Genomic DNA, 17,056 nt, shown 5'->3' on the forward strand with positions numbered 1-17,056 from the left:
GAATGCTCCTGCTCAGGGAAGAACGGGGAGGGAGTACTACGTGGAGGACTGAGGCTGGAAAGACCCTGGCTTGTGTACAGACACACAGACAGGAAGGGTGGTGCTGAGCCTGAGGCTGGGCAATGGAGTGAGGTGGAGGTTGTATGGGAGAGTTGGAGTCTCCTGGAACAGAGGAGTGATTGGTGTGTTCTGACCTGAGATGATGCAGAATGCTGTGGGGAAAGCGGACCAGGGAGGGCAAGCATGGACACAGCTCCCCAGAGGCCCACCACAGCACAAAGTGACATCATACTTCCATTGTAGGGGTGCGTTCGTGCTCATGTGTGTTCACGTCCACATTTATATCCTTTTTATTCATTCTTTTTAGTTGCGTGTGGCATTTCCTTTCTCCTTTATGCATTTATTTAGTAGTTCCGTGGCTCGAACCCAGGAAGGCTAATTAATGGTTGAGGCAGCAAGCAGCAAACATACCGACTAACAGCTCATACTAGCTTTATTACTTTATTTTTTTCAAATTGCTGATAATTACAATAATGCACATGGGCATGGGTCCCAGACAGGAAGAATCATTGTCTGCAAGCAGATCTGGTGTGAGCTGATAATACAGTCTGTATTTACTTTTAAATTTAAATGCTACATAAATCATAGGAAAGATGTCTTTTTGACTTGCTTTGAACTTGGGGAGGGTAGAGATTTTCCATATTTTTGTTATTTTCAGAGTTGTTTTAATGAACATTAGAAATTAAAGTAATTTGCTAGATCATGATTGGTATCTGAATATTGCTTGCACCTAGTAAACGTAGTAAAATCTTTAGCAGAATAGCATATAGAAACTGCTGTTTGTATTTTGAAATGTGAATTTCCTCTCTCTCTGCCCTGTAAAAGTCATTATGGCATATTGTCCACTTTTGTAGTTATAAACAGGTATGAGTTATTCACCTAAGAATTTCTGCCTTTTCTTGACTTTGAACATCACAATCTCAGAAATAAAGAACCAAGCCTTTGGTTTTCATTGAAAAGTAAAAAAAAAAAAAAAAAAAAAACTAAGACATTTTTAGATAAGGCCATCAATTCTTAATATTACAGAATGAATATTTAAAAAACCAGACTATAAATTTACTATTGGTATTATTTTATGAAAAACATTTTAAAGCAAAAGATAAAAAGATAATCTGAGAATTCAGAGCACTCTTTCCTCAAGAGAGCACAGTTAGCAATTCCATACCTTTATACATTCATGTGCACACACACCAGACCCGTCTTATTTTTCAGACCACTGAAAACCTGCATTAGACCTCATTAGCCTCCCCCAATGAGTGTTAGGGAACCCCTATTTTAAAAACGCTAATAAAAACCATTCTGTGTATTAGAACATGAATGTTTTCGGCTGCATGGATTTATTTTCTTTTCCTGGGTATACGAAAGGAAAAGAGATGATGGAATCAGTTTCAGATCTCTGCATTAGCTATTCATGTTTGCAGTTGTAACATCTGAAAGTCAGTGTTTCAGCTAAAGCTGGCATGTGGATAGTTTCCCAACTTTACCTTGGTAAAATCATTAAGTTGTGTATATATTTTAGTGAAATAGAACCTATCTGAATAATACAATATTCAGTTTATTACATTCAGTTTATTAAGGACATGAGACATTTGAAAAAATGTTGAAATAGTGCCTAATTTTTAATGATTATGACCTGATGCACTTGAAATAAACAAAATATTAAAGAGCCAGAATATTATCTGATCAGCCAGAAGCAAGGAGCATGCTTATTGTTTCTGAGAAAATTGTCAGCTTTGTGCTTGGATACCCCACAGAATACTCCTTACTCCAATCATTTGTATTTTTTCTTTGTTTATTTTTGTATTATTTCTATCATCTGTGAAAGGGTAAGAATGATTTAGCATGAACATATTATTGTTAATGTTTATTTTTGAGAGAGAGAGAGAGAGAGAGAGAGAGAGAGACGCAGGCTCCAGGCTCCAAGCTGTCAGCACAGAACCTGACGTGGGTCTCGAACCCACAAACCACGAGATCATGACCTGATGACTGAAGTCAGCCACTTAACTAACTGAGCCACCCAGTCACCCCATATTATTATTATTTTTTTAATGTTTATTTTTTGAGAGAGACAGAGTGCGAGCTGGGGAGGGGCAGAGAGAGAGAGAAACACAGAATCCAAAGTAGGCTCCAGGCTCTGAGCTGTTAGCACACAGCCTGACGTAGGGCTGAAAGTCACAAACCGCAAGATCATGACCTGAGCTGAAGTTGGACGCTTAACCGACTGAGTCACCCAGGTTCCCCTTGCACATATTAATTATTAATATTTAATCAGCATTACTTTGGGCATCTGTTACTTGAAATTATTTCACTCTTTAGGTTTAGGAAATACATTCCTATACATTCCCCCTAACCCTGCATCCACTATTTATGTAGCACACTCAATAAATAGCTAAGTAGTACTGGCCAGTGAGTTCAAAGGTTAAGCTCAAGTTCACACCATTTAGATCATCTTACATTAATACTCAAGCCTCCTGGCTTTCTGGCCTCTGCAGTTAGCATGCCTTCAGAGTATGACAGATTGCTGCCTGGCTTCCGAATCCTGCAGATTCCGATTCAGTGAGGAAGCAGTCTTTGTTTTGAAGCCTTGTTCCTTAGGCATCAGGAGTTGGCAGAAAGTAGAGTTCTGCCTGTTGTAGTGTGAACTGTAAACCAAAGTCCAAAGTTAATATTGTGGGTGTCGTTTATTAGAATACCTAAGACTTGGGTAGCGCCATATTTATGTTGCACAAAAGTGAAAACTAATGTCAAGAGAGGTTATTCCATAAGGTTGCATAGCTAGTAAGTTGAGGGAATATCCTTCCCTCCAGAAAACACATCTCGAGAAATGACTTACATAGTGCTTTTGATCACTGCAGTAGTGACTGAGTATAACTGCAGATTCATCTTGACCTAGCTTCCATGCCAGCCGGAAGCTGGCCTGGGGCCAGGAAGCCAGCAACTCCCGGTGATTTTCTTTTACATGGTAGGGCGGTATTAAATTGTTCATGTAAGCCTGTGGTGACTGAATTCCCACAAAAGAAAATGTGGAGTATGAACGCAGCCGACTTGAAGTATGTCCGGATTTAATAGGTAAAGAAGGAACATGTGGTCTTTTAAGCCCATTTCCTGCCATCCTGGATTTGGGAGGATGACTAGTCCCATGGAGACTTCATGGGTTCTTCCCTGCGCACTCATAATTTAGGCCCCAGTTCTGTGATTGAAGCCAGAGAGAATGAATCTGCCAGTGACAGTGCTGCTAACATGTGAGTGCTGCTCTGTGGCAGGCGCTGGGCTTTGTGCTTCCGTGTGAATCCCCACAACAAGCCCCGGAGGCAGAGGTATGTTAGGAGCTCTGTTTTACAAAAAAAAAAATTTAAAGCCTGATAACAATGACCATCAGCATTTGAGGAACTCTTTTCTATAGAACAAGCCTATCTCAAAGCACTTTACACAGGTTAACTCCTTTAAACCTCAAGACAACACTATGGTAATGTAGTTACTATTATCATCATTTTATAGATGAGGAAACTGAGGTCCAGAGAGGCTAGTTGACTTGCCAAAGGCAGCATAGCTAGTCAGTGATGGGACTGGAACTCTGTCACGATCTGTTGTCTTAGAGTCCTTGCTTCTTGGCCACCATCTCACACTTCCTCTGAGGTCAGGAGTGGAATGAGCAGAGGACTAATGGTTGATCACGGCAGGTCTCCATACCTGCTAAAGTCAGTTTCTTGGAGTTGCTATTACGGGCAATTGAAAAGAAACACAGGAACCAGTAAAGAACCTGTCCACTTGAGAATTTTGGATCCAAAAACACTATTCCGCTTTTTTTTTTTTCATTTACATAAAATTATTATGTATTTATGTATTTTTCAATAACTTCCTTTATAGAAGACTCTTGGCTCTCATCTCGGAGACAAATAACAGATAGACCTCTCTTAAATCTTGGGACTTGGATCCTTACCAGTGTAATCCAGATGAACAAATTACTGTGTTCCTATAAAAAGCCTTGGAGACAGCCTTAAACCATTTTTAATCTTGGAAATGATACTTCATTTTTACTTTAATATTTAGAGCTCTAATAAAGCAGAGATTATTTGTATAAATTACTGCCTGTGGAAATAATACCTAACAGTTGGCATATGACAGTGGAGGAATAATGGCTCTTTGCATTTGGCGTTTTCCCCCTAAACCTAATTCACCAGTTTCTAATCAGAATTAAGTTCAAATGTTAAAAAAAAAAAAAAAAGGCCAAGGATTTTCAGTTGGTGTAATACAAACTGTCACTTTTAAGAACAGGTTTTCTCAGTTTGCTGCTAAAACTGGAAAATGCTTAACAAGAATCCTGCTATATTTTTTCCTGCTATTTTATTAAATAGTGGGTTGAAATGTTTGAAGCTTGGCGTTTTTAAAATTGAAACCTTCACTTTTTTACTGCTGATGAAGGTACCTTAATGGCTTCAAACTCCAGTCACCCTTTTGACAGTAACAAAAGTGGACTCTTACTTGTTAGGCTCTGGGCAGAATCGTAGTAATCCTCCCATTGGAGAGAATTTAGTATCTGTACACATACTGTTTTTCTACATTAGTGTTTTCTACATTTTCTACTTGTGTGTTCAGAATGGTTTGTTTTTCAGGTATTGGGCCTGCTCTGATTATACTTACTAGTAACCCTACCTAAAAGTGTGTCTTCTCTTTGTGACCAATTGAAACCATACAATCACAATCAAAATTCAGGCTAGTGGTGAACAGGATTTTAAAAACCCAAACCCCTTAATGATTGATTGATTGGGAGAGAGTGCATGTGTATGTGCGAGCAGGGGAAGGGCAGAGGGAGAAGGAGAGAGACAGACAGAGAGACAGAGAGAGAATCTTAAGCAGTGGGGCGGGGGCTCCATGTCATGACTGTGAGATCATGACCTGACCCAAAATCAAGAGTCAGATGCTTAACCGACTGAGCCACCCAGGCTCAGTTTATTTTCAACCTACTTTAGTGGGTTTTTAAAAAGTTGTGGGGGTGCCTGGGTGGCTCAGTCGGCTAAGTGTCTGATTTAGGCTCATGTCATGCTTTTGCAGTTCGTGAGTTCGAGCCCTGTGTTGGGCTCGGTGCTGACAGCCTGGAGCCTGCTTCTGATTCTGTGTCTCCTCCTCTCTCTGCCCCTCCCCCACTCACACTCTGCCTCTCTCAAAAATTAAAAAAAAATTTTTTTTTTAATAAAATAAAAAGTTGCAAAAATACTACAGAGTTCCCCTATACTCTTTCTGGACTTCCTTTAATCTTAACATCTGACATAACCGTGGTGCAGTTGTCAAAACTGGGAGATTAACGTTGGTACACAATTATTAACTGACTCAGACCTTATTCAAATATTTGCTCCACTTTTCTCACTAATATTCTTTTCCTGCCCCAGGATTCTGTCTTGGCTCCCATGCTGCATTTACTTGTCATTTCTCCTTAGTCTTTTAAAATGTAAGAGTCCCTCAGCCTTACTTACCTTTCCTTGTGGCTTCTCTTACGTGGCTTACTGCTGGTGAGGGTAGTGTCAGTGTGTCCACTGTGCAGTAATTTGTCTTCCCTTTCATAGTTAATAACTACATTGGAGAGGTACCTTGAAACTATGGATTTTTTATACTTTGTTCAGTTAAGTAAATCTTAGGTGCAGATTTGTGGACACAGATTTGTCATTAAAAATTTTTTTTAATGTATATTTATTTTGAGAGAGAGGCAGAGACAGAGCATGAGCAGGGGAGGGGCAGAGAGAGAGGGAGACACAGAATCTGAAGCAGGCTCTGAGCTGTCAGCCAGAGCCCGACATGGGGCTCGACCCCACGAACCGTGAGATCATGACCTGAGCTGAAGTTGGAGGCTTAACTGATTGAGGCCACCCAGATGCCCCCAGATTTGTCATTTTAATTTATGAATCATGAAATGCCATGCAGACTTGGACAAGAATGAATATGTTATATAGGATCTTGGCATCCATGAAGAGATTGTCGTTTTACTGACTCTCTCTTTACAAATGGAATGTCTTTGATTATGAGTGATGTGCCTTTTGATGTCTGTAACATGCAGGTGGTAACTGGATGCTACGAAGGTGTGCTCTGTTGAGTATTGATGAGCACTAGGGTAGAACTGGGTTACCTTGCCTTCCCCGGGTGGGGCTGGAACGCTTGCCTGGCTGTAACGCAGCACCTTCCTATCCAGGGAAACATGATTCACTCAGTAAGAGGATAAAACTGTCATCTTTAGATGATGCTCCCTCCATAGCAGGCGCTTTCCCAAACCCTGGAGCCAAATTAGATTCTGGGGCAAGAGTTTCAGTGAGGAAGGAAATAATGGGTTTAGATTTCACTTTGGACTGGGTGCTGCATTGGTCCTGAGCCCCTTTGTTGAAGGGAGGTGGGGCTTAGGTGGGCCCAGGAGTTGTATCTTTGAGATGATGATTAAAGGCCCTCAGTGAAGTTAGGCTCAGATTTAGATGTACTTATATTATTGCTTTAAGCCATTTCAGATTTTCAACCAAGTTACTAGAAGCACTTTTTACCAAGTTGAATTTCTGTCCTTGGATAGCTAAACTCTTTTCCCTGAGCCAAATTAATAAAATGGAACTTCTTATTAAGAATGAATTATTAAGTAAAATGGAAGCACTGGGCTAGGGAAACATTTGATGCAATTTGTTTTCAAAGCCTTAAAAGTGCTGCAATGTGCACCGATCACAGAGACCGGCTTAAGTGCCAGAGCGTGGGGCAGTAATTTTCTTTCGTCAAAGATTCCAGGTTCACAGGATATCAGAAGTGCTGACTTGGCAGTGAAATCCCATTTGTAACATGTTAGATTAGGAAACAGATTGATTTATACATTGATGTAATGGATCCAGGCACAGTGTGTGCTTAAGAAAATGGAAGTGCATTAAATAAGAGCATTTTCAAAGGAAAGAAGTAGAAACATCACAGAAAAAACCCCGATCCTATTATGCCCTAGGTAAGGTTGGGGTGTGTTTGATTAGTTGATTCCTAGACATGGTCCACAGAGGCTTTTTATATTTCAGATGATACCTTCTTGAGAGTCTCTTATGACCACAAGGATTAATCTTTCTGAACTCAAAAGTGAATCACTGCAGCATATTAGTTGTCTGGAATGATTCCAGTTACTCTCCTTTTTCTTGGTGGTAACTGATGTGAGGGGCTGCTGCTGCTTAGGCCTCTTCCTGTTGCTTTAACCTCTGGTATTTTAGATTCTCTTTAGGGAAGGCAGTGCTGACCATCTCAGCACAAAGATCAAATGCACTCATCACTGATGTATTGACCTTAGTGGTTGACCCATAAACTGAACATTTATACAGTTGGAACTCTTGTGGTCTTTTAGCCAACAACCATAATGAGTAACATGTGGAACATAATCTTTGGTGCTGATAAATGGCTGCCTGCACAGTTTTGACCAATCCATGTCTGTGGCTTGGGTGAGTTCACATAACTAATCGACACTTTCTTACCTGAATTCATGTGTGCAATTTAAGAGGTTAATGCCCCACCCTCTGCCCCCAGTACTTCTATGGCACCCGAAATCCTGTTTGTTTAATAGCTGCTTTTAATGTTAAAATATACAAGGCCAGGGGCTCCTGGCGGGGTCAGTCAGCGGTGCGGGAGACTCTTGATCCTTGGGGTTGTGGGTTCGAGCCCCATGCTGGGTGCAGAAATTACTTAAAAATAAAATCTTAAAAAAAAAATTACGCAAAGCCAAAGAGAATTTATGAATTCTTGCTCAACATTTTTTAGATTTAGCTGTGGTGGTTCAATTATAGCAGGTTTAGGAAACACTTTCCTTTTGACTTATTGATTTGGCTTTCTTGCTTATATATTTATCATTCTTCCTCAATTTTCTTTCTGTCTGGGCTTTGAAGTAGGAAGAAAAGAACTTAGGGAAACTCTGGTTTGGGGAGATAAAAGTGTCCCTGGGGTTTCTTTGCCTTTGTCTCTGTATTAACCCTTTTATATGTGTACATACCCATTTTCTTCCATATCGTGATTGAAAATTCTAGCCTTAATCCTTAGATATGGCTCTCAAAAGAAGAATGGCCCATAGAAGAGGCATTTTGGTACACATATTGAACTCACTGTGAGAAATAAACACATTGGTCTTATACATCCTTACACCTTTTAGTGATTGGTTTGAATTAAAATACCATTAGAGTATTGCCTATAAATAAGTGTGTGTTCCTTTCCACAGCTATCCTGAAATATTCTTTCTTCTTCTTAGCCTGTAGTTTCATATGCAGTTATGTGGCAGGTATATATAGATCTGCCTTGTACTTTAATAAATGATTATTTGTCACAGTAGGGCTATAATCAATTCTGTTTAATAAAGTTGCTAATTGTTCTCTTCATTGGATTTGAGGTGTTTTTTTCAACTCTGATTGATGTTGGCAATATTTTCATCCCAAATTAGTGTTCTCCTAGCTATCCAACAAGTGTTTGTGTTTCATTCTCCTGTACTGGTAGAAAGTGGGCTTATTTTAATAAGCTTGTAAGCAAAATATATGGAGGATGGTAAACTTTTCCTGGAGAAAGGTCATGATGTATTTGAAAATCAAATGTAGTCTCCTGATTGGAAGGGCCATTAATGTCTTTGTAGTCCATCAGCACAAATAAATGAGAGTTGCTTAGAAAGCACACATTTTCCATATATTATGAAAGGCAAAGCTACCCTTTCTGTTAATAGGAAAACCATTTTATGTTAATTGCTCTTTTTAAAAAGAGCAACATGATAGACCATACAATCTTAACCCTATCCGCCAAGTTTTAACACTTAAAAAAAATTTTTTTTTTTTTTTAAATTTTGGAAGTACTTTTACATTAGGGGAGACCACAAAACTCCATTGTGGATACAACCATCAATATTAGCATATTTCTAGATGCCAGGATCCCTGGGGTTTTCCTGCACCAGGAGACTTAGTAGAAGCCTTAACTGTCATCATGCCTAAAGTTATTTCTCACCTGTAATTTGTGAGCTGTTAATGGCTGTGATGTTTTCACAAAGAGGATACAAGACAAAGGAAGACTGTAGAGTCATTGATTGTTTTATCTAATATAAGATAAAATTGTTCATGAAATCCCTTTTAGTGTTCTGTTTCTGTGAATGACGCCATTCCCTCATTGAGTAATGAAGCCATGCCTAACATCGTCTTCCTCGACTCCCTAGCTAATCTGTCACCAAGGCTTACCAGTTGGGCTGTCTGATACCTTGAATCTGTTTCTCCACTGCACTGCCTTAGCCCAAGGTACCAATCTCCCTCCCTCTCTTTCTCTTTCTCCAAATTTCTTTGCCATCCTGCAGCCAGAAAAAGTATCACAGCTCCATTCTGACGGTATTAACTTTGTGCTTGAAACATCTCAGCATCTCGGGGCACCTGGATGGCTCAGTCAGTTAAGCATCCAACTCCCGGGTTTTGGCTCGGGTCACGATCTCATGGTTTGTGATTTAGAGCCTCACATCAAGCTCTGTGCTAACAGCGCAGAGCCCTCTTGGGATTCTCTGTCTCCCTCTCTCTGTGTCTAATCCCTGCTCATGGTCACTCCTGCTCTCTCTCTCTCAAAATAAAGAAAGCAGGGGCACCTGGTTGGCTCAGTTGGTTAAGTGTCCGACTTCAGCTCAGGTCATGATCTCTCGGTTTGTGAGTTTGAGCCCCGCATCGGGCTCTGTGTTGATAGCTCAGAGCCTGGAGCTGCTTCAGATTCTGTGTCTCCCTGTCTCTCGGTCTCTCCCATGCTCATGCTCTGTCTCTGTCTCTCAATTGTAAATAAATGCTAAAAAATTAAAAAAAGAAGAAAAGAAAAATAAAGAAAGAAAGCAAAAAAAAAAACAAAACAAAAACTCTCAGCACCTCAGGATAAAGATGGAAGTCCTTTCTTGGTGTGCACACTGTCTAGCCTTGCCCCCGCATGCCTCCCCTCCCTTCTCTCACTGCTGTCTGCCTCCAGTCTATGTTCCCACCACATGATGCTCTGAAGTGCTGCCGTCTTCAGGAGACTTCCCTGACCACCTCCATACCCAAGCCTCAGTTAAATTCCCTTTCTGTATGCTGTTTGGCACTGTGTTCTTTCCCTTGGTGCAACATCTAGGAGTGTGATCACACTTTTGTATGTGTGAGTATGGACTCTTGCACTAAACTGTAAGTCCCATGAGAGCAGGGACCATAAGTTTTTGCTCACTCTTGTGTCCTAGGCATTTAGCATGTTGCTTTGCAAGATAGTAGCTGCTCAACAAAATTTTGTTGTGTGAGTGAATTACTGGAACTTTAGCCTTTACTATAGTGGTTTAATCTATTAAGAGATGAAAAGTGAGACGTGTGCTTCTATTAGAGCAGTCTTCAGCTGGATTATAGGTTCCCAAGTTCCGAAGTACTCAGATGGGGAGTGAGGGTTAGATTTTTTTTCCATTGACATTTTGCTTTGATCATGTAAGTCCAACAATGATTGTTTTTTCTGGCCTAACTCCTGGGGAAGGGCTTTGTTTATGAAGATAAAAATAGTAAATAATGAAGTTTTAAAAGATCAGTTCTGTCACAAACCATGGGATGACTCTACCTTTGTGTCAGCTGTTTTGGAGTAAACCTGGATGTTTTCCCTTTTGGCAGGCTCTTGCAGCCAACGCCGGAACAGGATTTGCTGTCGCCGAGCCTCAAATTGCAATGTTTTGTGGGAAGTTAAATATGCATGTGAACATTCAGACTGGGAAATGGGAACCTGACCCAACAGGCACCAAGAGCTGCTTTGGAACAAAAGAAGAAGTTCTTCAGTACTGTCAGGAGGTAAGAGTGGTGCCAGAATGTGAAAACTGCTCTTTTCTGGGTCATGCTTGAAACTGCTTACCTTAGAAATAGATACTCTGTCATTCTGCTTTTTGACCTAAGATCACATTGCCAATGACGGAATGCCAGGCGTTTTCTTTCTGAATATATACGACACGACTGAGGCTTGTCAGAGGCTCTGCCTGTGTGTGCTGTGAGCTCTTGGTTCCTTGAGGAGGGAACAGTGCAGGAGCTGGGCAGGTCCCGCACAAGTAAAGCCCGGCTCTCTTGCTTCTCACTTGCAGTGTGGGAGGACATGAAGTCAAATGTGTGTATCTTGTGCTCTCCACTTGCTCATAGAAAGCCACCAGTATTGTAAATGATAATCTCAGGTCTGACTTGAGTCAGAACTTGACCTAGAAGGGGCTATGAGATGCTTTAACTTCTTGCCAGGACTAGCACAGAGGGCCAGCATTGAAGTATTACTCTATAATCTCATCAACAGACCTTTCCATGGACTTGCCCTTTAAATGTTTTTCTTCTCAGCTCTTTACATGCGTCCTACAAATGGGCTTGATACCTCATCGATTTATTTTGGGCTTGAAAGCTTGCTGCTTTTGTATTTCCTTAAATAAAGATGACTTTTTTTTTTTTTTTAAAGAGAATGCATTAGAAGTGATCAGAAATCTACCTGTCAAAAGAAAACTAATAGTTACAGTATCTTTTGACTTGCTGAGTTCTTCAGTTAGAACCAGGGGCAGCAGGAGTGGAGGCTTAGATTTATACAGGATAATGATGACGCTGAGTAGCAGACACCCTTACTTGCAAATGAATGTCCATTTATTATGGATAAAGTCAATTTATTGTGTGTGTTTTCTTTTCCCTTGCAGATGTATCCAGAGCTACAGATCACAAATGTGATGGAAGCAAATGAGCCGGTCAGTGTTGACAATTGGTGCCGAAGGGACAAAAAGCAGTGCAAGAGTCACATCGTGATACCTTTCAAGTGTCTTGGTGAGTGTCCTTTAGGTGATCGTGGTTGCTTCTTGGGAAGTAGAGGTTGCTCATTTTTAAATTTGATTTTCTCTTGCCTCACAGTGAAATAGCTACATCTGTTAAGAAGCTGAGGGCTACAGGAATGTATTGGGGGACTTCTTTTTTGAATATTTATTGCCTTCTAGTGTTGATGGTTGACTTGTCTTTGATGGTTATTACCTCCCTCACCATGGGCACCCTCAGTCTTTTAAGGATGAGCCTTTTGCATGGCACTGAGAGTGCTGCCCTCAGGGCCTCCCAGCTTTGCCTTGCAGTGAGTGCTTGAATCTCCTGCTGTGTAATCATAGCAGTGAGTGGTACTGAACAGCCCAAGGGATGGAGTCTTCTGTTCCTCTCACTTCATCCTGTACATATTTTGCAAGGTCCTAAGATCCTGTATTGCTAGGCAGGCCGGACTTGTGGTAGTCTCCGAGAGACGCGACCCCTAGCTGTCTATGCACCCCTGCCTTTCTGAAGGGCCCGTGACTGCTACAGGTGTTTCTGACCTTGTGTTGGTGTTGATACATTCTCACATGTATCCAAATCAACCAAAGGAGGAGTTGGCACCTTAGTGACCGTGTTTATGCAGCAATTACTGTTGTCAAGTATCCAGTAGGGAGAAAGGGGGGCATTGCGGGTGCTGGACACCATTTACTTTACAGTGCAGCGTCATGCAATGGGGTGAGGCCTGGAAGCCTTGTGCGTGGTGTAGCTGAGAGATGTTCTTCCAATCCATTTGGCCCCGAGATCTCTGGGTATGAGGTTTCATTCGCTGCCTGTCAAACCCTGGAACTAAATGAAGCAAGAGTGTAGTTTTGAATATTTGTAGTCAGTAGGTAGGCAGTACTTGCATTGGTTTCCTCCTTTTGCACCATTACCCCGGAAGACTTTGCAGCCTGGTCTTCCCCTTGCTACGTGTCTTTATGACTTGCTGGCTCCAGTCCTTACCCAGAACTCTGAGTTGAGACCTGGGAGACCTTTATCTCCCTACATCCAGTCAGTTTTCCAAGCCTCATTCTTACCCCTTCAATATGACTTCAGTCTGTGGTTCCCAAACTGTGCACTGAGGCACCCCAGGGCGTTGCAGCAGACTCACACAGTGTGGAGCATTGTGGGATAGTTTTGGTTTTTCAAAGGAGACCTCTTTCAGACATCCCATGAACTGGAGGTATTTACAGTATCAACATCCTGTCAGTCCATTCCTTTCAGTGACCTCCTATCTTTATAGAGCGTTGTCTCAGGGGTTCCTGTGTTAAAGAGCCAGCATCACAGCAGAATAACCTGGGAAGAAGAGACGAGGGTGATGGTGTCCAGTCGATTGTAACATTGGAAGAGTCGTGCAGCGTCCGGCATGCGCTAAGGGGTTAGGACACGAGGATTTACTATGTTGTTGGACCCAGCTACCTAGCTTTGGGTATTCTTTTGGCCTTGAAGTGCTGTGAAAATATTACTGAGACACTCGGGGTGCTGCTACTTGAAGGTCGGGACACATCTAGCTTATAATCCTTTTCTTCCTTCTGATTCCTGCTGCGCTAGTTCAGCCGTTCATCCTTTGCCGCCTGGACTGGGACAACAGCCTCGTGTGCTTCTCAGTTCTGTTGTCTGGTCTGCTGCCCTCTGACCTAAAATGAAGATTGAGTTGTCTTTCCCGCACATCAAAGCCTGTAGTAGCTCTTCCTCACGTAAAAACTAAGGTTTCATTAAGCTGCCCTGCTTAGCGTAAAAACTCCATAATGTGGCTCTTGCTTTGGCCTTCCCTATTGTCTGCTCTGTGAGCCACCCAACAACATTGACATCTTGCAGCTCCTGGCCACCCACCGTCCGGGTCTCATTGTTGGAATGCCTTTCCTCTACTTCCCCTGCTAGGGGAGTTCTTCCTTCAACACTTATTTCAGGGGCTGCTTCCCTTAAAGAAATCTTTTCCTCATAGTTATGTTTTCTCTCCAGACTTGCAGATTTCTGAAATTCTCCCAATGTTGCCATTGCATCCATCACCCTGTCCAGTGACGATCTGTTTCTGTATCTTTCTCCAACTTCGCTGTAAGCACAGTGAAACCACCGACCCTGCTTTATTTAGTCTTCTCTGTCCTCCAGTACCGTGACAATGTCTAGAACATAGGATACACTTTAAAAAAAAAAAAAGTTTGTTTTTGAGAAAGAAAGGGAGAGGAAGAGAGCATGAGTGGGGGAGGGGTAGAGAGCAAGGGACACAGAGAATCCCAAGCAGGCTTCCTGCTGCCAGCACAGAGCCCAATGTGGGGCTCAAACCCACAAAACCGTGAAATCATGACCTGAGCCAAAATCAAGAATCAGATGCTTAACCGACTGAGCCACCCACGTGCCCTTCCATAGACTCCTTAGAAAGCATTTTGGTGATAGTCTTTTAGAGTTGCTTTTGCCTTTTAAAATTAAAAATAATTTAGGGGCACCTGGGTCACTCAAGTGGTTAAGTGTCTAACTTCAGCTCAGGCCATGATCTCACAGCTCAAGCCCCACATCGGGCTGTCTGCTGTCCGCACAGAGACCATGCTCCCTCCCTCACCCCCCTTCTCTCAAAAAAATAAACAAAAAAAAGGTAGTTTTAAAATAGTTTTAAGTTTACAAAATGGTTAGAAAAATAGTACAAAGAGTTCCTGTACACTATTTCCTCAGATTTCAGATTTTCCACCTGTACCATTTGACTAATATGGTAAAATTAACCTTATTCACTCTCACAGTACCCCCAACCCTTACCCCCCCCATTACTGAGTTTTTGTGTTTTGAATCATTTAAGTTGGTGTCTTTTTCTTTCTTTTTTTTTTTTAACGTTTATTTATTTTTGAGACAGAGAGAGACAGAGCATGAACGGGGCGGGGGGGGGGGGGGGGGGGCGGGGCAGAGAGAGAGGGAGACACAGAATCGGAAGCAGGCTCCAGGCTCTGAGCCATCGGCCCAGAGCCCGACATGGGGCTCGAACCCACGGAGTGTGAGATCGTGACCTGAGCTGAAGTCGGACACTTAACCGACTGAGCCACCCAGGCGCCCCATAAGTTGGTGTCTTTTTATCCCTTAGTACTTCAATATAGATTTTTTAGAAACAAGGACATTCTTCTATATGAACACATCATCAAAATTGGGAAACTATTATTGATCCAAATCTAATCTGTAGACCCTGTTCAGGTTTCACCTTTTGTTCCAATAATACCGGGATTTGATTCAAGATCACACATTGTATTTAGTCTCTTCTCGTCTTTCATGACCTTGACTTTTTTAAAGAGTACAAATTACTTTGTGGAAATGCCTTGCAATTCGGGTTTGTCTTATGACCTTTTGATTTACACATTTTTGAGGGGACTACCGTACATGTATTCTTCTTGCAGCATAACATTAGGAGTTGCACGATGTCAGTTCCATTACCCATGATAACATTTATCCCCTGGCTAAGATGGTGTTGGCATTCACTTATTTCCTTAAGCACTTGTCCAGATTTGACAAAAAGATGCTCTAGGCTGATCCTGTGTCTTCCTGACTCTACCCCTGGAATCTGCCATTTCTCCAGGAAGCCCTGGTTTCTTTCAGTGGAGAATGGTGTTTAGAAACCAAGTCTGGGCATTATGTGTACTTACTGGTCTGGGATGTTGTTGCTTCTAGGCCCACTCGGACAGAGCCAAGAAACACACGTTGGGGTGCCTAGGTGGTTCAGTCAGTTAAGCATCCGACTCTTGGTTTTGGCTCAGGTCACAGTTTGAGCTCAAAGTCTTCTTGGTATTCTCTTTCTCCCTCCCCCACGCCCGCCCTGTCCTTCTCCCACTTGCACTGTCTGTGTCTCTCTCAAATAAATAAAACTTAAAAAAATACATGCATGTATATAGGAATACATGCACACATAAACATATATTTCTGTAGCTACATGTGTATATTAAAAACATTAGCTCATACTGATGTCTTCAGTTCCATTATCCTCACTATATTTACTTACTCAGTATTTTCTGTAAATGATCAGTCTCCACTTTTTAAATTTATTTAAATTTTTGTAACATTTATTTATTTTTGACAGAGAGAGGGGCAGAGTATGAGTGGGGGAGGGGCAGAGAGAGAGAGAGGGAGACACAGAATCTGAAGCAGGCTCCAGGCTCTGAGCTGTCAACACAGGGCCCGACGTGGGGCTCGAACTCACCGCGAGATCATGACCTGAGCTGAACGAAGTCAGACGCTCAACCGACTGAGCCACCCAGGCGCCCCTAAATTTTTTTATTTTAGAGAGGGAGAAAGAGAGAGTGGGAGAGAGGAGCAAATGGGAAGAGGAAGAGAGAAAATCTCAAGCAGGCTTCATGCTGAGTGCAGAGCCCAACACGGGGCCTGATCCCTTGACCCTAAGATCATGACCTGAGCCAAAATCAAGAGTCAGACGCTCAAGCAACTGTGTCACTCAGGTGCCCCAACCTCTGCTTTTGTAATTTAAGTTTAACTTTTTAAGCCTTTAAAGTTTATTTATTTGAGAGGGAGAGAGACAGAGAATCCCAAGCAGGCTGTGCACTGTCAGCATGAAGCCCAACTTGGGGCTTATCACACAAACTGGGAGAGCATAAGCTGAGTTGAAACCAAGAGCTGGGTGCTTAACTGACTGAGCCACCCAAGTGCCCGTACTTTTTTTTTTTTTTTTTTTGAACGAGTTTGTTGAGATATAATTCATACTCTGTGTAATTCACCCATTTAAAAGTATACAGTTTAATGATTTATAGTATATTCAGTGAGTTATACAACCACACACAATTCTTTTAACGTACAAACTGTACTAAAAATGGATACAGTTAAAAGTAAGAGTTCTGTGCATTTTATTCACCAGAAGTAACTACAGTAGCTGCCTTTGTACGTGTTAAGATGAATACCACATGTTGGAGTAAAGTGATGTAGTAGTATGGTTAGCCTCAGCCCTAGGACCCCCCTTTAAGATAATATTGCCTAATGGGGCACCTGGTCGGCTCCATCAGTGGAGCATGCAACTGTTGACCTCAGAGTTGTGGGCTCAAGCCCCACATTGGGCACAGAGCTTACTTAAGAAAAGAAAAACAACATAGTACTGCCTAGTAAACCTAAATCGCAGGTAGATAGACCAGAAGGTGTGGAAATGGAAACTGGGAACAGGATTTGTCTATAGTGGTTGGGTTGCCTGTGTTAATTGGCTTGGATATTCTAGTGTCCTTACCTGTGTCCTCAGG

General features: G+C 41.9%; 1 protein-coding gene across 4 annotated transcripts in view; it reads left to right on the forward strand.

The window, feature by feature from the left end:
• Positions 1 to 17,056, forward strand: part of APLP2 (amyloid beta precursor like protein 2) — an 87,100-nt gene that overhangs the window by 38,670 nt on the left and 31,374 nt on the right. For all 4 annotated transcript variants that reach the window (XM_058687319.1, XM_058687321.1, XM_058687322.1 and 1 more), the window contains exons 2-3: positions 10,671 to 10,844; positions 11,714 to 11,837. In XM_058687319.1, the coding sequence (XP_058543302.1) occupies positions 10,671 to 10,844; positions 11,714 to 11,837 (298 nt within the window). The remainder of the gene's footprint in view (positions 1 to 10,670; positions 10,845 to 11,713; positions 11,838 to 17,056) is intronic.

The sequence above is a fragment of the Neofelis nebulosa genome, chromosome 10 (assembly GCF_028018385.1).
Source record: "Neofelis nebulosa isolate mNeoNeb1 chromosome 10, mNeoNeb1.pri, whole genome shotgun sequence".
Lineage (NCBI taxonomy): Eukaryota > Metazoa > Chordata > Mammalia > Carnivora > Felidae > Neofelis > Neofelis nebulosa.